This window comes from Nomascus leucogenys, chromosome 21 (genome assembly GCF_006542625.1).
Source record: "Nomascus leucogenys isolate Asia chromosome 21, Asia_NLE_v1, whole genome shotgun sequence".
NCBI classification, from domain to species: Eukaryota; Metazoa; Chordata; class Mammalia; order Primates; family Hylobatidae; genus Nomascus; species Nomascus leucogenys.
The window spans coordinates 54,822,991-54,850,925 of NC_044401.1; the positions used below are offsets into that span (position 1 = coordinate 54,822,991).

The 27,935-nt window shown below is 50.3% G+C and overlaps 1 protein-coding gene across 16 annotated transcripts in view; it reads left to right on the forward strand.

The window, feature by feature from the left end:
* The window catches only part of ATP2B2 (ATPase plasma membrane Ca2+ transporting 2), a 388,078-nt gene that overhangs the window by 277,089 nt on the left and 83,054 nt on the right, over positions 1-27,935 (forward strand). For all 16 annotated transcript variants that reach the window (XM_030801577.1, XM_030801576.1, XM_030801580.1 and 13 more), the window contains one exon: positions 22,321-22,518. In XM_030801577.1, the coding sequence (XP_030657437.1) occupies positions 22,321-22,518 (198 nt within the window). The remainder of the gene's footprint in view (positions 1-22,320; positions 22,519-27,935) is intronic.

The following is a 27,935-nucleotide window of genomic DNA, read 5'->3' on the forward strand; positions in this document are numbered from 1 at the left end:
GTTCGTGGTGCCCCAAAACGGTTACAATAGTGACATGAAAGATCACAAATCACCACAACAGATTTAATCATCATGAAAAAGTTTGAAATACTGCAAGAATTAACAAAATGTGTTTTAGAGAAATGAGGTGAGCATGTGCTATTGGAAAAATGGCACCTATAGACTTGCTCAATGCAGGGTTGCTGCAAACTTCAATTGTGAAAAAATGCACTATCTGCGAAGCACAATAAAGTAGGGTGTGCCTGTAAATGGGAAAATAATGGAGATTTTCCACTGTCTTAAGGAGTCTGCAGGAAATAAGACAAGGGCTGGGTAGGAAATAACAGAGCGGAGCCTCTCAGAGCCTGGGATCCAGAGGCAGAGGAGACCCGGAGGATGCAAAATGGAGAAGGTGGGCAAAGGCTGGGAGGTGGGGCCTGAGTGGAGATTGGGTGGGAGACGAAGCCAGGGGACTGAATGGGGCTGGACAACAGGAGGCTGCAGGAGCACCATGGGTTGTGTGGGCTTTTCCTCTACAGTGAGGGAGTCAGGGAGAGACATGATGCATCATCTCGTTTCATTTTTGCTAAAGCCCTGCCAAGCAGGTGCTAAATCCTCACTCTCACAGCTGAGAGGAGGCCAGGGTTCTGGGAGGAGAAACAATTGGCCTGGTGAGGCTGTGACAAGTCCGCTTTAGGAACTCAGACCTGGGTGAAGGCCTCTGTGACACCTCATGCTGCCCTGGGTTGCTCGGCCTGACAGGGTAGGCGTGGCTGGAACCCCAGCACAGTCTCCTCGCACAGTGCTCTGTCCTCTGAACAGCTTGGTGCTTTTTTCTGTTCATCTTGCTTTTGTCACTGAGCCTCAGGCTGCACAGAACTCAATGGACTGTGATTTGAGGGCTCAATGGGAACATTGTGTCTCCCCATAAAATTTCAAGCGGCTGCCGAGATGTTGCTAGGCAACCAGGTGTTGGCCCAGTGAGGGGAGGGGTTGGTGATTCTTCCTGGACAGAAGTGGTTGGTCCAGCCACCCTTCCCTCCCCTCACCCCCTCATAGCACAGCCCCTCCTGGGGAGGCAAGAGGACCCCCTGGAACTCACAGGACAGGGATTAAATACAAGGCAGGAGAGGGTAATATTTCCAAACCAACACTGAATGAATTCAGCCCTAAAGGAAAAATAGAAAAAAGTGCCCATTTCCAAAAACGTTGGAAAAGCCTTTTATGACCATAATTGTGGCTCACCCTTCTACCACGTGCCAAACACTGTTCTAAGCACATTAACAGGCATTACTAACTCATCTCATCCTCACCATAACTCAGTGAGATGGGTTCTAGTATAATCCCCTTTTTTCAGATGGGAATACTGAGGCACCTGGAGGTTAACATGCCCAGGCCATAAGCAGCAAGGCCAGGCAGCCTAGCCCTGAGCCCAGCATCAAGGCAAATGGATGGATGGCAGGTCTAGGAAATCGGATTGGGTGTCAGTGAGGAGAAATAAAACACATGAAGGATTTACTTTAAAACTGGAGTTGAATCCATTCTACTCTTACTGGAGCTCTACCATGTGCTGGACTACTAACCTTGTATAGAAATGAGGCAGAATGCTCAAGCTGGGAAAAAGGGGTTACAGGAAGGTAGGCAGACCCAAACACTTAGCAATGTGGTAGGCACCACGAGAGAGAAGGAAACATGGTTAGGAGAGGATGGATTGAGGCACATTCCAAGAGGAGGTGACAGACCAGGCCTGGAAAAAGAACTGAAGGTGGAGGGAGAGGTATTTCAGGTGGAAAGCATGGACAAATGTGTCGCCATCGATTGGAATTAATTGTTTAGGTGTCTCCCTCCACCTTCACCATCCCAGACTGTGTCTTTGTGTCCTGAGGAGACACCACATACCTGATATTTCGGATGCAGCAATCTCAAAATGCTTGTTTAATAAAGATTAAATGAAAAAGAAAAGGAAGGGGAATGAATGAATGACCAAGGTTAGGCTTAACTGTCACACAGTGGGTGTTAGACCTTATTAGTAAAGCATTTCAGAGTGATTAGAACGGCATATGTTGTGGGTCAGAAGGCAGTGAGCCTCAGAAGAGGGAGATCCACTAAGGAGCCATTGCAGGAATAGCCAGATGGGAGATGCTGAGAGTCCAAATTTGTGTGATGACCCCAAAAGTAAAGAAAGGTCAAATCCAAGAAACCCCAGGGAGGCTGATCAATATAATCTGACAGAGGAATAGATTTGAAGGGAACAATTAGTTTGGTCTTAGACTTGCTGAGTTGGAGACGTAGATAATCAAGTGGAGCTTACCTTGTGGATCCCATGAAATCCTGGACCAGGGATTGAAAGAGAGAGAAGATAGGATGAGAGACACTGCTTATCCCAATTTCCTTAACCCACATCTGTGGCAGACATCACTAATCAATCCCAATGTTCAGACTCCTCAGCTTAACTCCAGGGAGCCCCTATGCATCAGTCACAGTTCACTTGCAAGATGAGATGTATTGGTTCCCCCTGTCCTAGGGGTGGCAGTGGGAGCCTTCAGATTGGGCCAGTCTCTGAAAGCTAAAATAAAAGAAGGAAAGGGGCAACTGAAGGTGCAGAGATGTGAGCAGTGAGTCCCTAAAGTTCAGGTCTAATTGTAAACCACTTAAGGTCTAAGTTAGAATCATGAATTTTTTCTTCTGTAAGCCTTTAGAAAACTCTTACTTTAAGCAGAATTACCTTGTTATTCATTAATTCCAATTAGTGAAAAAGCATTTGTTCTTATGAATAAAAATATTTTGGGAGTACAGTTTGATAGCTTTCTTGAGAAGCCTAACTATTCTCAGCTAATTTCAGTGTTATTAATTGGTGACCTTAAGGGGCATGATTTTCTCTTTCTGTAGGATCTGTAGCCTGCGGTCATTCATTCAGCACCTGTTTATTGAACACCTACTATATGCTGAGCTCTGTTTTAGGTAACAGGGCAGTTTCTACCAACCTCCTCACAGAGCTCATGATCTGGCAAAGTAGGGCACAACCTGGTCTCAGAGCTTTCTGTGGTTTCACCAGTGGCCAGATCCTGAAGCCTCTCCTCCTCCACAGACTGTTTAACAACTGGAAAAGAGAGAGAGAGAGTTCTGAGTCTCCTTCTAATTATCAAGCCAGTCTTCCAGCATTCCTGCTCTCAACCTGGCAAGACCAGGGGCTTGGCTGGTCAGCAGAGGACTTGTCCCTCCCTCCCAAAGGAGGGTAGGCTCACCTCCCAGCAGGAACGTCACTGCAGATTGACCAGGGACCTGTGAGCCCTCAGACATCACAGGAACTAGATTCCTAAAACCAGAACACGCATCTTCTCTAGTGTTTAGAGTTAGCAAAACATCAGAAAAAGTTTGCTAAAAGAAGCACTCTCTCCTTAAACAATGCACTTCTCAACAATACTTACAGAGAGAATGTGACCAGTTTCTAGATAGAGATGTCAATGGATTTTTGCAGTCATTTTGGTGATGACTGCCTGCTGCACTTGGATTCATTGACTATGTCTTTCATCTGTCACTGTGGCCCTCATGTTAGCGTGGGCCTTGTTCAGTCCAGCATCTTTACTAAACCTGGTACTATGCTCACCACCATCCAGGTCCTGTGAGGAAAAGGAATAGCTGGCCTCTGGCTGGACAGGGGCTTCAGTGCCTGGCACATGAAGTGAAAGAGCAACAGAGGTAGCCTTTGCCAAATTATTGGAGGGACACGTGAAACATTTAAATTACAACAGAAAATCCAATAGTGTGCAGTTAGGCTTCAGCATGAATGATTCATGTTGCAAATGCTTAACAATTCCCAAGAGAGAAACCCTCACACACCAGCATTATGAGGCAACAAGACGATGGGGTCTTCTCTAAAGACCTGGATTCTAGCCCTGGCTGTGCCACTAACAGCTGTGTGAACTTAGACAAGTTACTTCACCACTTATCCACCCTTTAGGGTCTGCCGGTTCTCCGCATTCTATAGTCCCTGAGGCCCAGAGAAGGTGAGTGACTTACCTTGGGTCACACAGCTGGAAAATGGGATAACTAGAGCCACGGCTAGTCATTAGATGCTGTGACCACACAGTTCAAAGCCCAGAAGGTCAAAATTAAGTGATATTTTATTTCCACATATCCCATTTGCTCCCTACACATTTTGAAGCAGCATGTGGTAACAGCATCACACATAAGGCCTCTGAGTGGGTGCAGAGCATCAAGGAGGGTGGGGTGCTGACATCTCTACTGTGCTCATGGAGTGCTGATACAGGGAGGTGCACAGTCACCACTAAATGAACGGATGAATGAATGAATGAATGAGCCCAGACACTGTAGTCATTCAGAAAAGGACTCAAGCCAGCTTCTCTGCCAGAAGGGCAGCCAAGCAGGTGAGCATCAAGGCTGAGCGAGAGAGAAGAGAGCAGGCCTCTCCATAAAAGGCCCGCCACAAAAGTGACCTTGTCCGTGGGGTGGGGCACCCTGAGTGGGGCCCTCTTTCTGCACCCTTCAAAGCAGCCCAAGTCCATTCCCTCCCTCCAGTTGGCCAGCGCCCTCCACTAGGCGCCAGGGCCACAGTGCTGACCCAGCAGCCTTAGAAGGCCCCTCATAAAATGTGAATGGCTTCATGAATGAATGATACGGTTACAAGAGATGTATGCCAGAGGATCTCAGAATTTTCTAGCAAGAAGGGCCCTTGGAGAACCAATCCAAGCCCCTCAGTCTGGAGGAAACAGAGGCCCTGTGAGAAAAGATCAACCCAGGAAGCCAGACTCCAGGGCTTCCTCACACCCTGCATGAGCCTCCTTTACTGACCTTGGCACCTGTCTTCATTTGGACTCCCCCAAAAGCAGAGCCTGGGCCGAGGACGGGGTGCAGGTGGAATATTTGGGAGTGATCTCAGGAGCGAGAGAGGAGAGAACGTTAAACAGGGAAGAGAGAACTGCCCAAACAGTACACCCTCTGGAGCCAGTTACTGCTGCAGGCAACTGGGCTCAGCCCTTCAGGGCCCTTGGAGGAAGCAAGCGGGATGTCCCTCAGAAATGTCCGTCTGAGGATACAAGGCTGCAGTGTTTATCCTGACTCCCATCTGCCATTGGGTAGGGTCTGGGTAACTCCTGGCACTTCTGGGCTCCCTGTTCGGGGAGACCCAGTGACCTCCAATCCTCAGAGAAAGCCCTGAAACAGAAGACAGATTCAGTGGGTGCATGGGGGTGACGTATGGGCGGCACACCTGAGAGCTGCCCATCGCAGCTGCAACTCAGAATCAGGGAAGACCAAGGGGCTGTGGAGCTGGGTACATAAAGCCAATATCACGGCTCTTCAGGAGATAATAACAGCACCAATAATGGCTTCCATTCATTGAGGTATTCCCCTGCATGCTGAGCACATTATGTGCATTACATCATTTGATCCTCAGACTCATCTTAGGAGGTAGATACCATTTATCCCGTTTTACAGGTAAGGAAACAGGCCCAAAATTGTTTATGTAACTTGTTTAAGGTCATACAACTAGAAAGTGACAGAGCCAGGATTCAAATTCTGGTCTCTCTGACTCCACAGACCCCCTTAATCCCCCAGCCACACTGCCTCCCAGGAGATCAGAGGTTTCCAAGTGGCCCTGATGCCAGGATCATGGCAGAGTTAGGAACTCTGAAACATTGCTCTTCAAAGGAGGCAGTGTGCTGCCATGTACAGTCCAGGGTACGGAACCAGGCACCCTTGATTTGCCTTGAGAGACACTTTCCCCTCTCTGTGCCTCAGTTTCCTCAACCACAAGATGGGGCTCCTCATAATCATTTTCCAGCCTCCTTCTTGAAGACCCACCCAGTTGGAAGAGCTAGCACAGGTTACATACAAGCCCAAGTTCACAGTCAGGGGTGCAGAGAGGGGGTAATGATGCAACGGTAAACATTTGGGTGCTAGATTCAGAGAGATTCCATTGAAATCCACAGGATAGATGTCCTTACATCTCCATACCTCAGTTTCCCCAACTGTAAAATGGGGGGGGAGCAAAATAAGGTCACAAGGAAACCATGAGAAGAAAATTACATAATGTCCATGCAGAGTGCCATGATCCATGGCACTGTGATGTCATCAATGTTTTGAAGTTTAGATGTGCAGCCTTGGGTTGGTTCCCTAACCTCCCTAAACCACAGTTTCCTCATGTGCAATTTGAACCTCTTAATGCAGGCCCTGCAGTCTTGAGACTCAGACGCAATCACAGATGTGAATGCGGTTTCTAAATCAACTTTCACAAGGGATCTTCTCTCATGGGGTCTCCATGGGTTTTCTGATTTGCTTCATCACCATCTTCCCCCCACCCCACCCTCCTATCCCCCGCAAAATTCTTTCTCCCTGAGGAGGAATCTATTTCTAGGAAACGCCTCCTGATCCTCAAATAAGCTCTCTTTTTTAAGAGCAGGGAGGAGCCACTGTCACAGAAATGAAGGCTTCTACTTCCCTGGCGTTTATTTCTGATACTGGATTTCACCAACAGCTTTTTCGCCCAGTAGTAACTTCACACACCTAAATGGAAAGTTCGAGTGACATCCCAGGCTGAGGCCAAGGCTGGAGATGTGCATTTCCTCAAGTCCTTTTGTGGCCTTCATGGCCTTGGGGTCTGGCTGGAGGCTCCTCCATCCCTCCTGTCAACAGCAAGGACACAGGAGTCCACTGAGGCGCTTGCTATGTGGTCTCGGGCACAGAGGGGAATGACTCCAGGAGACCCTGAGTATCTCTCCAGCTCCCCAGTCTTCAGCCTGAAAATGCCTATGTTAGAGCAGACGTTGCTTTGGAGTTAAGCACTGGCCACTCCTCACCTTCGTTCTTCCTGTGCAGGTGTGTCTAGGAGAGGCCACATGTTTATTGAGTGTTCTCATGGAGCTTAGAGTCAGCAAGGGAATCAAGCATTAAGAAAAACCAATTTCATTAATAATTAATAAAATAATTATTAAAAGGAAAGGGATTTTCAGGGAGCTATGAGAGCATTCCAAAGAGGGTGTAACCTATCTAGGAGGGGGGTTCAGCCAAAAGAAGTGCTGAATTAGGTACAGAGTCAGGGGGAAGAGCATTCCAAGCAGAGGGAACAGTACGGCAAAGGCCCTAAGGCAGGAAAGCACTTGTGTTGAAGCCTCAGAAAAGAGGCTGGTCCCACTGGAGCACAGTGATGGGAAGGGGGCAATGAGACTGCAGAGGAGAGCAGGGGCCCTCTGTGCAGGGCCTTCTGGATCTTCTCTAATGGATTTTCTCTGCCTGCAGTGGGAGCCACTGGAGCATTCTGAGCAAGGGCTTGACATGAGCACACTGCACTTTACACATTTGAAATGTCCCTCTAGCTGCAGGGTAGAGTACTAATTGAGGGTGGTGGGAACAGGGAGACAGGCAAGGTGGCTGCTGAGGCCATCCAGGTGAGCAAGGATGGTGGCCTGGACCAGTGTGCAGATGGCAGAGGGATGTGGTCGTATCCAAGATGTTTTTCTTGAGTTTTTCTGGATGGTGTAACAGGGTCAGGAGGCAGGAGTGGACTCTGATGGAAGACAGGGACAGGACATGGAGAAAAAGAAGAGGTGATGGGGGTACACATTGAACACCTACTGTGTGTCTGGCGCATCACACTTGTTACCTTATTTTAATCTTCACAGCCAGGCTCTGGGTTAGGAACCACAGCTTATGGTACAGAGGAGGTAAAGTGACTCTCTCAGGGACACACAGGTAGTAATTGAGGCAGCTGAGATTTTAACCCAGGAATGTTTGTCCCCAAATCCACTTCATCCAAAGGTTATATGGAAACAGACCTTTATTTTCTTATAGTTCATGTTGACTTCCCCTTTAAATTAAAGTCTGAATTATTTAAATAACCTTCTCTTGGTTAAAATTAATTTTTTTTTTGAGACAGCGTCTCTCTCTCTCTCTCTCTCTCTCTCTCTCTCTCTCTCTATATATATATATATATATATATATATATATATATATATATATATATAGTAGAGACAGAGTTTCATCATGTTGGCTAGGCTGGTCTCGAACTCCTGGCCTCAGATGATCCACTCGCCTCAGCCTCCCAAAGTGCTGGGATTACAGGTGTGAGCCACCGTGCCCAGCCAAAATTAAAATATTTCAGTCAAAGCTAGAGTCCCCTAGACCACTGCAACTAATCATAGTGCCCTTTCCCTTCCCCAGAGATACCACCTTCATGAGTTTGAGCTGATCCTTACAGACCTCTTGCTAAACATTCACATATATATAGTCATAAAAAATAGACTATTGTTTTGTAGAGTTTTCTGTTTTACATAAGTGGAATAAAACTATACGCATTGTTCTGCAACTTGCTTTCTTCACTCAGCAGTTTATCTTGGAGAGCCTTCTATGTTAGTACATATAAATGGATCTCATTTTTTAAATCTGTTGTGTAGTATTCTTTGGAATAGATGTACCACCATTTATTTAGCCCACTCGCTTTCCAAAGACAGAAATGCATTTTTCTATAAATGATGTAGCTTTTGAAGGACTTGTGCATTTTTTGCTTTTGAAATATAAGATTTTTATTTATGCTAATGGAGGAACCCACACCACAGTGACAACACAAATATTTAGCAACACCCAGCCTGGTGACTAAGTTTTCCCAATCTCCTTCAGGTGCTTGGCATCCCTAGGAACTAGCTCTTGTCTATTGCCAAGTATCTGTTTATAGCAAAAGGCGGTCTCAAGAGTAACAAGGAAAATGGCAGAATTGTCAGCTTTGATTTCAGTGCTGCATCCTGAAGCAGACAACATGATAGGGTGTGAAGACAGTACAGTTCGGAGCCTCAGGGACCTGAGTTCAAATCCTAGCTTTAGCCACATGACCATGAGCAAGCCTCTTTATCTCTCTGTGCCTCAGTCCGTCTGCCCATAAAATGAAGTTTAAAATCCCTATCTTACAGAATGGCCAGGAGAATGGAAATGCAAGCCCCATGTTTAAAGTGGTGATCATGTAGGAGCACATGTGCTCATTTCTTGCCCGCCTGTCTGCAGCCCCAGCCGAGTGGGGCCCATGAGAGGGGCGTTGGTCCTGCATCATTGAAGGAGCCGCTTGAGATCACAGAACAATGAGAAGACACCAGCATGCCACCACTGCTGTCGGTGCACTGCAGGGGGTAACATTTGAGCTCAAAGGGATTGGGAGAGGGATATTCCACCCAGGCTCTGGGCGCCAGCTGTGTGCCCACCACCACTGCCCTTTGCACTTTCTTTCATCTACCTCAGCAGGCAAAGCTAGGTTGTCCCTCTCCCCCAATTTGTGGATAAAGAAACTGAGGCTCAGGGAAGGGGCACCACTTGCAGAAGCTCTCACTAAGTGTCAGGGTGGAGACTGGAACTCTTCATCCTCTGCCTCTGAAAGGCATCCTGGGAGGCTACAGGTAGCAGCTCTGCAAAGCATCCCCACCTGGAGGGACAGGGAAGTGCTTCCTGTCTGCGCTCAACCATGGAGGCCCCTCCCCAGAAGGAGGAATAAGGGGCTTTTCTGGCCTCCATTTTCCCAAAGGGCTGAGACAAAGACCTCTCAGAGATCACCTCTGGGCATGCTGAACCAGATCTCTTCAGTGAGGTTGATAGAGAGGGAACATGAAATGGCTGTCATTTGTGTGTGTAGTAAGGCTCCATTCCAGCAAGCCAAGCTGTCGTTCCCTTCCCTCGTCTCTGTGGGGTGCTGAGAGGGCCTGGGCCAGGGGTCAGGGTCCAGCCCCAGGGAGCTGAACCTCCCCGGACCTGGGTCAAGTCGCTTCCGCGTCTCTGGGCCTCCATTTTCCCAACTGTCAAATGGGAGTGTGAGAGCAGCTGGCCACGGGATGTGGAGGAGAGGGGACAGGGAGCCTTAGGGATTGGTGGCCAGATTAACAAAGAAAAATACAGGGCATCCAGGGACATTGGAATTGCAAATAAACAATAAGTTTGTTAATTTTTTAATTAGTAGTAAATGATTTGCTGTTTATCTAAAATTCAGATTTCTCTGAGTATCCTGTATTTTATCCAGTAAACCTTTCTCAGGGGCCCCAGCTTCACTAGATCCCCCCATTCTTTGGTACAGATAATTGATGTTTTCACAGCTTCTAGATGAGTCCTGGCCACCCCCTTCCACCCAGATCCCCAGCCCCCACACCCACTTCCCTGCCCATGTGGGAAGTCTGGAGCCCTGAGCAGAGAAGTTTAGTAAGGAATTCCCACAGTGGAGAGAGGAGTGGGAACTCAGCCTAACTTGGAGAAAAGGCAGGTGGTGGGTTTAAATCAGTGGAAACTTGTGTCTACACATTCGTTGGATTATAGGAACACAGCCTCTGTGTGCCCGTTCTGTGCCATGTCCATGTGGGTGCACATAAGCGAATGGACATTGCGTCCACATGCTTGCAGAGAAACCACCCAGTGCTGCACTGTGCACATTCAAATCCACAATCTAATGCCACATCCGCAGTTGTGTGCCACATCTGTGTGTGCATGTGCGTGTCTAGATGTCAGGTCTGCGTATGAGCACATAACCATAAATGAGCTGGGTGACAAATGCTATCGGGGAGGATCAGGTAAATGCTGCCGCTTTCTACATGACAGAGACTGGATTCATAGGAAACCCCACCTAGGATCGCTAGGTATCAGAGAGATGCCCCTTACCCTGCACCTTGCCCATCAGGACCCATCAACACTGTGACATGATCATAAACTCTAGGCACCGCGTACATGCCTGCAATGCACACCACACGATAGCCAGACCATCAGACTGGTTCTGAACTTACCTTGACAGCCCATGCAGACCAATATCATAGCAGATGCCCACGATACAAGCTGTTTTCCCACAGAGGCGTTGTCTCTCTGCCCCAAGTCTGTTAAGTGGCTCTTACAGGGGGCACGTGGCCACCCATGTGTGCAGGAGCATCTGGGCAACCTCAGCACTTACATCCCCATCTCTGGTCCCCAGAAAGGCAGGAGGGGAGGGAGGTTTCCTAAGGACCTGCTGTGTGCTGATGCAAGCAGCCTCCCTCTAGGGCATGGTGGAATCAGAAACCAGAAGGCAGTAGTGGCGAAGGGTGGGTCTCAGTTGGGGTTTGACCCCCAGGGCCAAAACCCAGCACAGGAGAGATGCACAGTGAATGTGTGTTAGTGAATAAATGAGCCAGGTGACAAACGCTGTCAGGGGAGGATGAGGCCAGATTGTTCTTGCTGAATAAATCAAGGAAGGCTTTCAGGAAGTGGTAGTAAACGTTCTTCTGGGTCCCTTAAGACTAACTAAATAAGTCAGCAGAGGGTTGGGCATCCTGGGTTCAAAGCCGGATGTGCCAAGACAGAGGCAAATGCCTGGCACATGCAGACCCGTGGCTTGGTAGGACAGTGGGATAAATGTGGCATGGCTAGAGGTGAGGCAGGAGGAGTCATCTGGGACAACCTCACAGAGAGGCCACTGTGAGCCCAGGAACTGGATGGTTGTGAGGACATGGGGAGCCATGGAAGGTTGTGGATCAGAGCACGGATGCTGTGACAGCCGAAGTTGAAGATTGGCTCCTGGCCCCACACTGCCTCATATCCTCTTCCAGTCTCCTTTTTCTCGCCACTCAGTTTCTAGTTTCTCCTTCTCCGGCCTCCTGCAGCCACCAGTAGGAGACAAAGGGTCAGAGTGTTCTGTGTACCTGGGGACTCAAGTCTGGGTCTGTCAGCCACAGCACTCATGACCTCCTCTGCTGCAGGAAAACAGGTTGTGAGCCTGACTGTTGGCAGCTTTCAGGGAAGGAGAAGGGCCCTGTGGGAGCTGGCAGCCCCTACAGAAGAAAAGGAACAGTCGACCCAGGCTGAGTGAAGGCTCTGTCACCACCCCACTGCGTGACCTGCACAGGCCTCAGCAATAAGCCCCACGTCTCAGGGTTGTTGGCGAGGCTCAAAGGTGATGCTGTGCCGAAAGCACCTGGCAAGTATTAGGCTTCCTTCTCACCCACCTCCCCCAGGCCAGTGGTTCTTCAACCCGAGCCTGTATCCCCATTGCCAAGGACAATGCAGCTGGCCCTGCCCCATCCAAGAGTGTGTGACTCAGTAGGTCTGGGTGGGCCCTGAGAATGTGCATTTGTAACAAGTCTCCAGGTGATGCTGAAGCCGCTGCTCCAGGGACCACTAAGTTTTCATCCCCTGCCGCACATTGCAATCCCTGGGGAGCTCTTCTAACTCCCAAGGTCCGGGCCATGCCCCAGCTCAATTCAATTAGAATCTCTAGTGTGGGGCTCAGGCATTAATATTTTTTAAAGCTCCCTGGTGGCTCCAGTGTACAACCAAGTTAGGAACTAGTGCCTTGGAGGAAGCTCAGTAATAGCAATAACAATAGCAGCTAATATTAGTCAAGGCCTTCCCATGTGCCAGGTGCCCAGATGCGACCTCGTTTAACTCTATATGGCGGGCACTATCATTATTCCCATGCTGCACATGAAAAAACCAAGGCCCAGGCCGGGCGTGGTGGCTCACGCCTGTAATCCCAGCACTTTGGGAGGCCGAGGCGGGTGGATCACCTGAGGTCAGGAGTTCTAGACCAGCATGGCCAACATGGTGAAACCCCATCTCAACTAAAAATACAAAAATTAGCTGGGCATGTGGCAGGCACCTGTAACCCCAGCTACTCGGGGGACCGAGGCAGGAGAATCGCTTGAAGCCGGGAGGCAGAGGTTGCAGTAAGCCAAGATCATGCCATCGTACTCCAGCCTGGGGTACAAGAGCAAGACTTCACCTCAAAAAAAAAAAAATGAAGCCAAGACACAGAGAGGGGAAGTCACCCGCCCAAGGTCACAGAGGTGGAAGGAGTCTCGAGTGAGGCCCAGACCTAGATCCGCTGTCCCATTTCATTGCTTTGTCTTGAAGCAGTGTGGCTTCCCACAGTCCCAGCAGTGCTGCCTGTGCAAGCTACCCACTCTGTCTGGCCTCTGACAGGATATGAAGCATGTGGTGCCCTCCCCCACTCAGCCCGTGCCACACACCTTTGTGTGCCCACGTCTGCACACTGACTCAGCCACATCCTTGGGCATGCGTGCATACACTGACAGCCTCTCATGGGCACTAAGGCCCATGACTGCCTTCTGGGTGCCTCTCAGGCTACATTTTAAATACACGAAGCAGGGCCACAAGGCCACCCTTGTGGTTTTTCCCCAGAAAGCACTCACCATTCATTTTATCTGAAATATCCTGAGCACCCCATTGTCGCAGGGATCAAGCTGGAGTGAATTAGCATTCAGATTGGCTTCACCAGATAGGGTCACTGTGGGGCATTTGCAGAAAGACACAGCCTACCCCCAACTAGATCAGGCTAGAACAGGGCAGGGTGGCCGCTGAGCTCTGTGGCAAGAGGCCTGGCTCGGTTGCCATCCCAGCAGAAGAACCCTGTGCCTCAGTGTGTGCATCTGCATAATGGGTGCTCAACATAGAACAACTTTACCATCTACAAAGCACTGTCAGAGCCTTGGTTCTGTGTGATCCTCAAGTGAGACAGCCCAAGGCCCCTCAGAGAGGCTGAGTGATCCACTCAAGGTCACATGGGAAGGAAAGGTAGATTCCAACCAGGTCTGCAGATCTAGGTAGGGGCATGTTATGGCTGTGGTGGTGACCTCTGACACAAGCTAAGACAGTGGCAACACAGACAGAAATTCCTGCGATGCATATTCCAGGCCCAGAGTAACATTAGTGGTGTACAGTGGTGGTAGTGACAGCTGCATCTATCCTTCGTGAAGGCCAGTATGTGCCAAGCACTATTTCCACACATCATATTCCCGATCCTCCGTCAACCCCAGACTGCAGGGGATGCCAGAGACAAGGCTTTTTTCCCACAGAGGCATTGTCTGTCTGTCCCGAGTCCATTAAGTGGCTCTTACAGGGGGCATGTGGCCGCCCATTAGGAAAGGGGCTTCTGGACAACCTCAGCACACACATCCCCATCTCTGGTCCCCAGAAAGGCAGGAGGGGAGGGAGGTTTACTGAGGGCCTGCTGTGTGCTGGTGCACGTTTATTCCCATTTCACAGAGGTGAACACTGTGGCTCTGAAAGGAGAAATGATTTGCCCAAGGCACCAGCCCTGAACCAAAGAGCTGCTGGGATTTGAACCCAGGGCTGAGGTTACCCATTGGCCTGCTGCTGTCACACACCATGCAGCTCATCCCAGCTGATGGCCCCAGCCCTGCAGACAAGGCGCCCAGCTCCCAGCCCCCCACTCCTGGAAACAGTCCTGCCCTCGACTTAATTCCACCCCCTCACTGCTACCCCAGTGGCGTGGGTGCCTCTGGGGGAGCAATTTGTTTTCACACTAGCTCTGAGCAGCAGATGGAGAGTTTGGGGGACATGATTATTGGGTTTTTTTCTTGAAATCATTTGCTCAGGCTGCAGGCAGGTCCGCTCAGCCAGACAGTGCCCCTGAATATCAGCCAGCCTCAGTGGGCAGTTAGTGTATTCCTGCTCTCGCCAGGGGTGAAAACAATCTCTGGGGTCCCTTTGCTGGAAATAAAGATGTGCAGCCTCATGGGGCCTCAGAACAGGGGAGAAGATGTCAGTGGTCACCTGGATGGCCTGGAAAACTCACCTTGAGTCCCTCCCAGTTGGGCTCTACTTTTGATACAGCCCAGCCTCTCGGCGTGAGGTGCCCCACACATGGGAAGAGCAGAACCCTGCCCTGCCCTCAAGTACAGCACTAGAGCAGAAAGTAAGCCATATGTTAAATGTCTCCATTCCTTCATCTCGCCCCTTCATTCTGACCTCTAACCCAGCCCCTGCTCGTTTACCTACCTCAATAGCCTTTTCTTTATTCTGATTAATTAACCATGTCCTACCTTATAAGTAGCTTATAAAAGTTGTCTCATACAAAATGATTTTAAATGCCCTAAGTTAGGAAATCCAGACAAAGAGAGGAGAGGAGAAATAGGATGGAGATTTGACAGCTCGATGCATGCTGCTGAGTCCTCTGGCGTAGCTCACAGAGGTGAACTGCATATTCAGTACTGAGCTACCAAGCAGGCAAGGGGAAGATGGCAAAAAGATGAGTTACAAGAGCCAAAGTCTCCGTTAGAGAACACTCTCACTCTCACTCCAAAGGCCTGTGTAAGCCTGACCCCATGTGGCATGCTATAAATTCAGTTTCTATCCCAGCCTTCCCTGGCCACTGGGGACAAAGGGTACAATAGATGTGTCCTCTTCCTTGAGGACCATCTGACCCCTCTTCTGAGGAGCAAACCAGGAATGCTTCAGCCACTCTGGCCTTTCCCAAGACCTTTGGAGTTTCTTTTGCCTTCTCAGAGCCCCTCTCCCGACCCATCTGATCAACCCTCACTCCTTCCAAGCTCACCCAATTACAACTACACTTCTGCCAGGCGATCCTTCCTGACACTCCTGTCTTCCTTACAGTAGTGTCCCCAACATATAGAACAAAGTCTGGCTTATAGTAGGTGCTCAATCAAAATTTGGTGATTGATTGAATGAGTAAATGAATGACTGGATATGCACTATTTAGTATGATCCTAGGTACCTTTTCTAGCTTCAGAGGGCCTGAGAAGGGTGGGGGAACTCAGGCCTCCTTAAGACAACAGGATCTTGAGTCTTGAGTGGGGCCTGGCATCTGGTGCAGGACACCCATAGTGGGCCGTCCAGCTTCTGTGTAAACATGCTCCATCCCTCCTTCCCGGAATAATCCATCCATCCTCAGCTCACCCATTAGAAAGTCCTTCCGTCTCATAGTGAGGAGCGCCTCTGCCTGGCTGCTGCACCATCTGGGATGTGAGGAGCCCTTCTCCCCAGCCTCCCCCGCCACTGTCTGGGAAGTGAGGAGCGCCTCTGCCCGGCTGCCCCACTGCCTGGGAAGTGAAGAGCACCTCTGCCCGGCCACTGCACTCTCTGGGAAGTGAGGAGCCACTCTGCCCGGCCGCCCCACCATCTGGCAAGTGAGGAGCCCCTCTGCCTGGCCGCCCCACCATCTGGGAAATTAGAAGCGCCTCTGCCCGGCCACTGCACTCTCTGGGAAGTGAGGAGTCCCTCTGCCCGGCCGCCCCACCATCTGGGAAATTAGAAGCGCCTCTGCCCAGCTGCCGCCCCCTCTGGGAAGTGAGGAGTGCCTCTGCCAAGCTGCCGCCCTGTCTGGGAAGTGAGGAGTGCCTCTGCCCGGCCGCTGCACCATCTGGGATGTGAAGAGCACCCCTGCCCAGCTGCCGCCCCATCTGGGAAGTGAGGAGCCCCTCTGCCCGGCCGCAGTGCAACCCTCCAACTGTGAAGTGACAGCCTTTGTGTGATCTTTCTGCCCTCCCCATTTGCATTTTTGACATTAAAGTTTACTTTTAAATTAAAAAAAAAAAAAAAGAAAAAGAAAGTCCTTCCCTCTCATAAAGCCAGAGGCCCCTCTTTGTACCTCTTCCTCCAGGTCCCCAGCTCTGTGCTCTGGGGCCAATGCGCAGGCTCCCTTTGCCCCCAAGAGAACCACTGTCCCTCGAGCTTTGCTTAACAGAGCTGAGGTGGGGCTGGAGTTTGTCAGACGGCTCTCAAACATGAGTTCCAACTCCAATAGGTCTGGGCATATGCCCTTGGTGAGCTAGATGTCGAGATTTCTATATGGAATTGACTTTTTAATGTCTGTAACAAATTTCCACTTTTTTAAAACACGGGGCAGACCAAACGAAACCTCTTTAATGGCCTGAGACTGCAGTTTGCAGGAGCCAGAATTGGCTAAAAAGAGAAAGTACCCCAAGCAAAGGAATGGGAATGGCCAGGGCAGAGGTGTAGAGGCTGGGGAAGAGCCCAGTTTGTATGCAGGACAGCTGGATACAGATGCACTTTGAGGCCAAAGCTCCTCAAATACCCACCGACAGCAAGCAGCCGTGACAGCAGGGAGTTCCTATACAGCCAGTCCCTCACTTTGCGCCATGACTGTCTTCTTTTACATACATAGTAGGACACACAGATTCTGCCCACAGTTGAAAAATCTGGACGAGCGTTGGAGCGTTTTTTTACCTTCACAGTAAAAGCACATGCCTTTACAGTTTAGAGAGCTTCACACACATTCCTCTGTGCATGGGTTTCCCCAGCCTAGGGGTTATTTTGTTCTCATTTTATTAATGAGAAAACTGAGTCTCCGAGGGGTGAAACTGGCCCAAGCTCACTCACAAGTCAGTGGTAGAACAAAGACCAAAACCTGGCTCCTCATCTAGTGCTCTGACCTCTGCTTATAATTACACAGAAAGAAAATTCACATTTGAAAGCCTACAACCCCACATAGCATCTGTCTGGACATTTGTGTTTCTGAATTTTCAGGGCCTCGCTGCCTTTGTCCAGTAATCTTTGACACCCTGTATTAATTTTTAATATGCGAAATGGTGAGATGCTCTTTAATCTAAATTGAATCTCAAATGCCATTCATCTCTCACACCAGCCTCTGTTGTTTCCGCTCCCAAAAATATGTGTGTTAATTTTCAGCAAAAAGGAAAACAGACCACAAGATTCAGCTCCTGGGAAGAGCATGACAAGTAGGCTGGACCAGGCAAGCTGTTCCACCTGCAGGTCCTCAAAACCCCTGCCTTTGGATACCAAGTACCAGAGCCACCAGCCCTAGCCTTCCACCAGACCAATCCTTCATGTCACATGTGGGGAAACTGAGGCCTAGAGAAGGGAAGTGCCTTCTCTGCCATCACAAGGCCCTTCCGCTGTGCCTCTCCTCACCTTGACTGACCCCTTCCTATCTTGTCAAAATCCTGCCAGTTCAAAGTCTTCCTCTCCAGAAGGTCTGGCTTAATCTCCAACCTGCCCTAAAAACTGGGCGGTAATAATGACACAGTGCGTCTACCTGGTGCCAGGCACAGCGCTACACTCCTTGCGTGAGACATCTTGCTGAAGCCGCACCCTAACCCTGTAAAATAGGCACTGCTGTTGCCTGCAAAAGGAGAAACGAAGGCACTGCTGTTGCCTGCAAAAGGAGAAACGAAGGCAGTGAGAGGTGAAGCATTTACCCAAGATCACTCAGAGCTGGGATTTGAACGCAGGCCATCCGAGCTCAAACCCCACCTGTGTTCTTGGGGCTTGGTTTCCTGAGCTCCGGTTTGGCTGTTCTTCCACTGAGAAGAGGGGAGTGAGCGAGACATCGTGACCACCTCCACCTTCTCAGAGACCCCACGTGAGCCTCAGTGCCCAGGGTTCCCACCTTGGACTTTGATTCTGGGATGCTTGTAGTGGAAACTGCCATGGGAACAGTTCTAGCAGAACACACAAATGTTTTTATGCCCCGAATTGTTATTTCTGAAAAACAGAGGGCCTCTCAGAAGTCTGTGGGGAGTGGGCAAGGGTGGGGGTTGGGGAAGGAGCTGCCTGGAAGAGGGAGGGAGGGACAGAGAAGCTGCTCTGTGCCGACCCCTCACCCTTCCAGCCACATTGCCCTGTCCCAACCCATAGCCTTGGGGGTCTCAAACTAACAACTTAGGGGCTGAATCCAGCCCACAGAGATGTTGTTCTTGGCCCTGGCATGTTTTTAATGGGGAGATTTTACATCAAATTCCAGATGTCCAGCTTCTCTTAGAAGATTGGAAGATCTGCCACACTGGGCCCACATTCCCCCACAGGAGCTGAGAAGCAGCTGTCCTCTTCAGGAGGGCCAAGGTTCTTCACTTTGCTCCAGTTTCTACCGCTGCCTAATGTCTCCCTCTCACCTACTTCACTCATTCACAAAACCCACCCAACCCCCACACCTATTCGAATTCGCAGCCCCTGCAGTCTGCTGTCCCGGGACTCAGGATTTCAATGCCTGGCCTGTGGATTCCCAGCATGACAGAGCCCCAGCATGATATGGCCTGACTTCCAAAATGGAACACCCACATCATCAACTGTTTACACTGTGGACTCCAGAACTTCTGAATCACAGAACTCGGAAGGTTCAGAGACTCCCCTCTCTTGGAATCGATCAGGCAGGGCCCAGAAGCTTGTCTGGCCTCACTTACTTTTTCTTGGCAAAAACCTTAATTTGCACCAAATCTTATGAGGAGCTCCAAAATGTGAAAACAGACCCCAGGAAAAGCATTTCAGGCCTGCAGACCTCAGAACCCCTGGGATTCTCAGGACCTACTCATCTTATTGAACACTCCCATTTTTGAAATGGGGAAACTGCAGCTCAGAGAAGGAAGTGGCTGGCCAAAGCCCCAGCAAACTGCCATAACAGGCCAGCGTTGGCTGGTCATAGCCCCAGCAAACTGCCATAACAGGCCAGTGTTGGCCGGTCACAGCCCCTCCCTCAGAGGCCCACTGCCCTCTTGAACGCCCCCTTCTCCCTTGTCAAAACTCAGTCCCAGGAAAAAGCCCGAAACTCATTCACACCATGGCATCCAGAACTGATGATGGCTTCCCCTCCCAGAAAGTCTAAAGGAATTGGAGCTTTTAATTAAAAGAATAAAAGTCAAGTAGAGGAATTCCAGGTGTTGGCTGTGGGTAGAATTGGACAAAAGGAGGAAGACAGGGAAGCTTCCTGCAGTTCCTGGAATCGTGCTACAGTGTGCCGTGCCTGCACACTCTGTACGTGGATCTCCCAGATGGCCAGCCCAGCACGGAACAGTGGAGGAAGTGTTCCCACGTGCTTAGATCAAGGCTACCCTGGGCTCTCAGGACCCAGGAGCTGCCCCACAGCAGCAGCTTGGTCTCGGGGCAGCCTGTCTCCCCATCTATGAAATGAGCCTAACCTGGCTCTGGGTTCGTTCGTTCTCACTGCATGCAGGGCACGGGATCCCAAGAGCTTGCCTGCACCAACAAGCAGGCTGGTGTGAGGTCTCCTAGGGAGGGAGCCATCCCTGGGCTCCCCCAGTGGGGGTGTCTCAGCCAGCCTGGCCCTTGGAAGCTCCTGATGGAGATCTCATGGTCAGCATCTGAGGAGACTCTACATCTAGAACCCCAGACACACTCCCAAACCACAGGCTGCTGGACTCCCGGAACCATTGAGCTCTTACGTCCATGGGCAGCCAGGTCTGTTCCATGCACATCACACTCCCCAGAACCTGGCACCAGGCTAGACCCACAGTGGGGGCTCCAGGAATGCAAATTGAATGAATGAATGGGTGAATGAGGCAATGAACAGCAGACTGTTAGAACCCTAAAACCATATATTAGACCATGAGGTCCCATCAGCCACATGGTCCAGTCCTGCAACCCCAGTGTGCTGGTAGTGCTGTTCACAGGAGTAGAATGAAGGCCATAGGTCTGATGAGGGGTGTGTGCCCCTCCCTGTCCACCCCCCATCTGTCCTCACTAAGACACAAGAAGAGCTAGGGTTTGGTGGGTCAGTGACAGGACTGTCGTTGCCCCGCTGCGGAGGCCCATTTTTGCTGCACTGTTTGGGTGAGGCTGCACACCTCAGGCCAGGCTTGTAACACTCAGACCTGCATTTAGCGGGTGGGACAATTGTAAGACTTCAGGTGCCAGGCCCTGAGGAATAGGAACCAGACTGGTCTTTGCCCCCAAGGTCCACGGCCCAAGTAGGACAGGGGTCTGAGGAAGTGGTAAGCCTGCCGCGGGGAAGACTGTGGAAAGTAAAGGCAGAGGGCCACTGTCCGCCTGGGGTGGAAGGGAGGCTGCTCAGCAGGGGCCCTTGAGAGGGGCTCACAGTGCTGAGTGAAGGAAAGGCTGTTCCTGGTTTGCTGAACAGCAGGAGCAAAGGCCTGGGGGTGTGACAGGACACTTGTCATGGAAAAATAAAGTGGCACACCAGCTACTTGGGGTGACATGGGGCAGCTTGAAAGGAAGGCTGAAGCAAGGAGAAGCACCGGCCTCTGAGGGGCACAGCAGACAGTGGACAGAGGGAGCCCTCCCCACCAGAGCCACGCACCTCCTGGTCACACGCCTGAATTTCCTCCATGAGAGGTTCACCCTTCCAGGCCCCTCTTCCAAGGTACAAAGACACCTGGGGTTCATCAACTGTGGGTCATCCATACCCCAGTACCAGGGAATTTAGGAGGGGATGTATAGACAGGCAAACAGTGGCCAGTGCCAGAGCAAGGAAGGGCACAGCACGGGCACAGTGTGGCAGAAGGAAGGCAAAGTGCTGGCCTGGCTCTGCTGGGCGGAAGCCACATGGCGAAAGCCAAGGTTGCAGACACAGGTTGTGGGTCAGAAGAGAGGGTCAGAGCGCCAGGCTGGGAAACACGGGCTTTATTCCAAAGACAGTGAGCAGCCTCCCAAGGCCTTTGAGCAGGGGCGTGAGAGTGGACTTGCAAGTCTGGAAGAATTATCTGGAAATGCAGATGGGGGGTGGAAGTGGGCCCTTACCACTCTGTCCGGTCCCCACCTGATGAGGGTGCACCTGGCTACACCTCACTCCCTTTTCCAGAAGAGGAGAAACCACCAGTGTCAGCTGCATGTCCACCAGGCATGCTCCGAGCACATTGCAAGGCATCCACGGCGAGGGCGGCTCCTAAGTGGGCACTGTGCTGTCTGGTGAGCTGCTCTGTTCTAGTGTCTGCAACAGTGCCAGGCACTTGGTAGGTGCTCAATAAATGCTCATGGACCACATGAGTCACCTCATGTGATACTCACAACCACCCATGGGTTAAGTACAATCACCATCCGCATTACAGAAGAGGGTACTGAGGCTCAGGAAGTGAAGGCCATCACACCGAGATTTTAATCCAGGCAGTGGCTTCTGATTCTTCTCTAACCACTGCATGGCATTCGACAGGAGGGAGAGCGGAAGGAGGGTACCAGTGCCAGGCGGCTGTAGGAGTGTGGATTTGCTTCCCGTGGCTGCCACGGCAAATGACCACAGACTGATTGTGGCTTAAAACAAGGGAAGTTTATTCTCTCATGACTTGAGGCCAGAAGTCAGAAATCAGGTGTCAGCAGGGCCACCTTCCTCTGAAGACCAGGGAACAATCCTTCCTTGCCTCTTCCAGCGTCTGGTGGCCCCAGGCATTTCCTGGCTTATGGCTGCATCACTCCAAACTCTGCCTCTGTTTTTACGTGGCCATCATCCTTCTGTGTCTGTGTCTCTTGTAAGGATACCTGTCATTGCATTTAGGGCCCAGACAGATAATCCTGGATGCTCTCATCGTGATATCCTTAACTTAAGTACAACAACAAGACTATTTTCCCAAATGAGGTCACATTCACAGGTTCCAGGGATCATGATGTGGATATATATTTTGGGGGCTGCCATTCAACCTACTGCACAGTGTCTCTGGCTTTTGGCAGGAGCCCACTTAGGGCCCAAAGCATGAAGAGATGTTGGGCTCCTGGGCCAGCCACCCGCAAGTTTCTTGCTCTGTTTCTCCTTTTCTGCCCCTAGATTCCCAGAACATGCCTGCATCTCTCCCAGTTCCCCAGGCCAACCTCTCTGTTCTCTGTCCACAGGTTTGCCGGGCACCGCTCCAGACCTGGAAAAGAGAAAGCAAATTTTTGGGCAAAACTTTATACCTCCAAAGAAGCCAAAAACCTTCCTGCAGCTCGTGTGGGAGGCGCTGCAGGACGTGACGCTCATCATCCTGGAGATCGCCGCCATCATCTCCCTGGGGCTGTCCTTCTACCACCCGCCCGGCGAGGGCAACGAAGGTAAGATGGGCCTCGGACCCACGAACCGCCCCGCAAACCTGGCCACCACATCCACACAGGGGGGCACTCATGGCTCACACAAATAATCCTCTCCTTCCAGGGGAGGAAAACGAGGCCCAAGAGGCAGGGCCCCGCCCATAGCCAACACAGCCAAAGGGTGGCCGAGCCAGGCCTCAGCCCCATTTTCCCTGTGTGAAATGCACAAGAGTTGGACCGGTGACAGTAATCATTTCAGTGAGCATTTGTGAGCACTTACAGTGTGCCAAGCCCTGGGCTGAGATGTTGCCCTGACAACCCCCTGAGGTAGCTGCCATGGTTATGCCCATTTTAAAGATGAGGAAATCTTGGGTTCAGTGTATACTTCTTGGGTGATGGGTGCACCAAATTCCCACAAATCACCACTAAAGAACTTACTCGTGTAACTAAATACCACCTGTTCCCTAAAAACCTATGGAAATAAAAAATGTAAAAAAAAAAAAAAAGATGAGGAAACCAAGGCACAGAAAAGGGGGTTACCCTGCTCGAGGTCACCAGCTAATAAAGAGTCCTCAGATTTTGCTGTGGAGCCTTTTGAAAACATAGTTGTCAGGCCCCATCCTAAGAGAGCCTGGTTCTTTCTCTCCAGAGTCCAGGGACAGCTGGATTTTAATAAGCACACAGGTGAGGGCAACCCTGACATCTGTGCAGGCTGATCTGTTTTATAATCTGCTTTTTCAGTCAGTAGAATATTGTAAATACTTTTTAGTGATTCATTGTGATTCAACATTTCCTAATGAATGTGCTGCATAAATAACCCTACTCCACCTTCAGACAAGCAAATTAAAAGTTAATAGCACATAAGAAATAACATTATGGGCCTCATTTTCCCTAAATAAGAAGGTGGTCTCTGAGGTCCCTTGAATATCTGTTGTCCTGCCCCCTCCCAAGCCAAAGTTGCCCAAGAAACTGGATAACCAAGTCTATTAGGCCAACTACCTCAATTTTACACATAATAAGTTGATTTCTTACATGACCTCTTCCCATAGAGGGTTTAAAGACACAAGAGATACATCTCACAGGATGCGGTCAAATAGAAAGCTAGCCAGAAAAGGAATGGAAGCAAAGAAACCGGCTATAATTGCTGCCATGATTGAGATTTAAATCTGACTTGAGGTTCCTGGCAGCCAAGACGGAAAGAGAATTAGGGTGATTTGCTGTGAATATACTAAAGAGTACTGAATTTAAAAAATAATAATAATAAAACAAAAATTTTAAAATGAAAAATAAAATTAAAAACTAAAATGTAGATTTGCATAGCTCAAATTATCAACAAGGAGGAAAAATATTTAGGAAGATGACATTTCTCTTTACAAGAATTCTGGGATGAACTTTCACATAGGACATTGTAAGAAATGCACAATGGGCAGCCTTCTTTGCAGAAGTTTTATACCAAATATGAAAGAAGGTAGTACATGACGACTTGAATAAGCCTTGAACAAAGCTAAGAGTGTAACGCAAATGCATAGTGATAATACTTCTTACTATTTTTATAGCTACCACTAGTTGGGAGCTATTATGATAGAAGTCCATTTAATTCTCAATCCTCACAACAACCCTATAGGTAGGTGCTATTATTATCCACGAAACCAAGGCCCTGAGACAGCAAATCGCTTGCTAAGGGCACACAGCTAGAAAGTAGCAGAACCATGACTCAGACCAAAGCATTCTGGCTCCTCAGTCCTGTCCCTCAGCTGCGTTTCCTCAAAGAGGGACAGGACTGAATCAGCCCGGATACATGGCCTCATGCAACCCAACTCAGTACAAGATTAGAACTCAGATAGCAGGTGGTGGAGGGGGTGGAGGGGTAACATGGACCGAGTTCCTCATGTGTGCCAGGAGGAGCTTCTAACCCCCTAAACAGGTGGCTACAATCTTCCGTCTTAGAGATTCAGAAACCAAGGCCCAGAGAGGGGAAGGACTTGCCTGCGGTCACAAAGCTACCTTAGACGGTAGGGCAGGATTTTCAACCCGAGTCTATCTGGCGCTTTCCATGGCTCTTCCCTGCCTCTGGCCGGGGTACTAGCTCACGCCACGCCCTGGTCCAAGGCAGCTGCACACAATCCAGCTTCACTGGGATCAAAAGTTCTTGGGCTTTGTGACCATCCGGACTCCTTCTCCGGAAGCCTACGCCCTGGCCTGAGATCTGAGCTCTGGGCCTTCCATGTTTCCAGGACTCCTGCGCCCGAAGTCAGGCTCAGGCTCCACCAATCCCCAGCCACCAAGTGCAAAAACAAACAAACAAACAAAAAACCCCGAGAGAGACATCAGTTTCACCAGGGAAGTTGACAGGGACAGTTATGTGGCCTTCTTGGCTCCCTTCTCCCTGCACACAGCCTTCCAGAGACAGGCCCAGCTGTGACTGAGCACCCAGCACACGTGGTACTTTATGTCTGGGTTCTCAGTGAACCCTCACACCCATTTCACAGACCAGGAACTTTCGGCCAAAGATCCCCAACAGGGCCCTCCCTGAGCTGCCGGTGTTAAAATTGTGCCATTGCTATGGCGCTAGTGAGTTTTGTTTGAAATCATGAAATGCACCCAATTTCTTTTTGACACCAGCTGCCACATCTTGGAAGGCACCAGAGTCCAGTGATCAGAGCCTAGGCACAGGGCCTGGATCTACCTGTCTGTCCCTGGACCCAGGCCGGCCCTCCATGTGCTCAGCCTCAGTGTCTTCATCCATAAAATGGGGTGAATGATAGTACTTGCCCTGTGGAGCTCTTGTGATGATTGAAGGAAATAATGCAAAGCGCTTAGCACGGAGCCCTGAGCAAACCTCAGGAAGCAGGTGTCACTCCCCATATGGCCGATCGCTCCTGGTTTCTGGAAAAGTGGCCACGTTCTTTTCAACACCCCACAATTCTAGTATCATCTGCAGCAACGCGGGGGTGGACAGTGTGAGCGTATTAGAGCCACAGGTTCCAAAGCCCCAGCACCTGTCACTCTTGCCTCCAGCCCCTGTCATGTTGAGTCCTCAGAGGCCCACTGCCCGCCTCCACCCCAGGTCTAAAGATCCAGGAGTTAGGGCCTGAACCAGGCAGAGAGCCTTGCTTCTGAGGGGGCAGGCAGCCCTGTGCACAGAACAGATTCAGGAAGTTCTACAGAAGGAGCAACGCCGGCCCTGTCAGCAGAAGGAAGGAAGGAGGGAATGCAGGCTAGGGGGAAGGAGGAAAAGGAAAGGAAGAAGGAAGGCAGGGAGGGGCTTATTTATAACCTGGCACCCATAGGAAAGATGGATGACATTCCACCACTGGCTTCACCAAATCCCCAGTGCTCACATTCTGTTTGAACTCATTCAGTTTTATTTATCACTTGCCATTATCTTAAGTGCCTTAGAATGGACATACTCAGCCCCGAGCTCTGATGCTAGCCAGGTACACGGCATCCCCACCCCCACCTCATCTGGCAGGTGAGGGAACTGGAGCTCCAAGAGGGGAGGGTGGGGACTCACCCAGAGTTGTGGCCTGGGCCCCCAAGTCAGGCCTCAGGCTTCCCACACTGGGGACAAACTCAAGAGCCAGAGATGAAAAACCTGCAACTGGACTCATTCCAGGGTCAGGTCTGGGGGCAGGCAAGGAATACAACATGGTGGCAGCACTACAGGGCTGACCGTCCCCACCAAGGGGCGGAAACCAAGAGGGAGGCCTGCTCTTAGCAGATGACAAAGCAGGAGCTTGGGACCCAGTGGGATGTGGGTTCAAATCCAGGCTCAGCAACTCCCAGCAAGTGACTGCCCCTGCCCAGGCCTTACCTTCTCCCTCTGTAAGACAGGGCTGGTCACTGGCAATGTTGATGGGTGGAATTAGAGTCACACACGCAATGAGTATATGAGTTTCTCACTGTGCCTGGCCCATTGTAGGTGGTTAGTAGATACAGTCATGTGTCACTTAACGACAGGGACATGTCATGTTCTAAGGCAATTTCATCATTGTACCAACATTGTAGAGTGTGCTTACACATACCTAGATGGCACAGCCCACTACACACCTGAGCTGTATGGTGCAGCCCGTTGCTCCTAGGCTACGCACCTGCACAGCATGTGACCAGACTGAATCCTGTAGGTAGCCGTAACACAATGGTGAGTATTTGTGTATCTAAACATAGAGAAGGTACAGTAGAAATACAGTATTATTATGATTATTATGATTATTGTTTTATTATATTATTATGAGACCACTGCAGTAAATGCAGTCTGTCACTAACAGAAGCGGCCTTGCATGGCTCATGACTATGTTTGCTGAGTGACCCCAGGGCCCTTGTCCAGCAGTGACACTGTTGCTATCTGTACACAGTGTCTAATTTTACCTAATGCCTAACTCCTGGGGCTCTGCCCCACACTTCATCTCATCCTTTTTCCTGAAACCATTGGGCCAAGCTGGGCCAGGCTGGGCTGGATGCCTCCTGATGAGCAGGAGTGAAGGGGTATAAAAGCATCCTCAAACTTAAAGCCAGGAGCCCTCATTTGAGTCCTGGCTGTATCACTTCCTGGTGTGTAACCTTGGGAAGGTCTTATCTCATACTCATCACTGAGAAAGCAGTTGGGGCAGGACTGTGGGTGCTACAGAACTCTGCAGCCTGTTAGTCCTCTACCAACGTCATTTTGTACATGAAGGATTACCTGGCTCAGAAACCTCTAGGCACTTGTCCTAGGTCACACAGCGTGTTCATGGCAGGGCTAGGATTGGCACATTCAGTGCCCCTAACCCCCTGCTGGTGACAGCTCCCCTAATGCCAGAGTGCCAACAGCATGATAGGCACATAGTAGGTGTTTAGAAAATGTTTATGGCTCAACCAGTTTTGAGGATCTTTGTTGGATACCAGGCCCTGGTAGCCATCTGGGAGGCAGATTCCGCATTGTACTGGTGAACATGCAGACAGGCCCAAAGAGGCCAAGTGGGTTCCCCAAGCTTACACAGACAGGGAGAGACCACACCGTCTACAGCCCCAGGTCCAGGAAGAGCAGTTGCAGTTCCCTGGACCCTATGGCCACAGTCTCCAGATCCTGTCCGTGCCCCAGTCCAAGAGAGCCCCAGAGGAGACCTCAGCAGGACCCACCCACTCCCCTCTTCCCTCCCTTCTATTCTCTTCTCCCTAATTGCTCCAGGGGCAGCAGGAGTTGTTCCTAGGGTCGGACAGCTTCCAGGTGGCCGAATCCCTACCCCAGCAATCTGCACTCCCACTTTCTAGTCATCCCTCAGCACCGCGTGACCATTAGACAGTTCTCTAGAGATAAAAGCTAATCGGCTTTTGCTGGCAGAGTGAGTGCCCTCCGAGGCCCAGAGGGTTCCTTGGTATTGAGTCAGCAAGGGCAGCAGGTAGGGCTGGGAGTTGGAATAGGGTGCAAATCCCACTCAGTCACTGTGCCCTTGGCTTTCAGA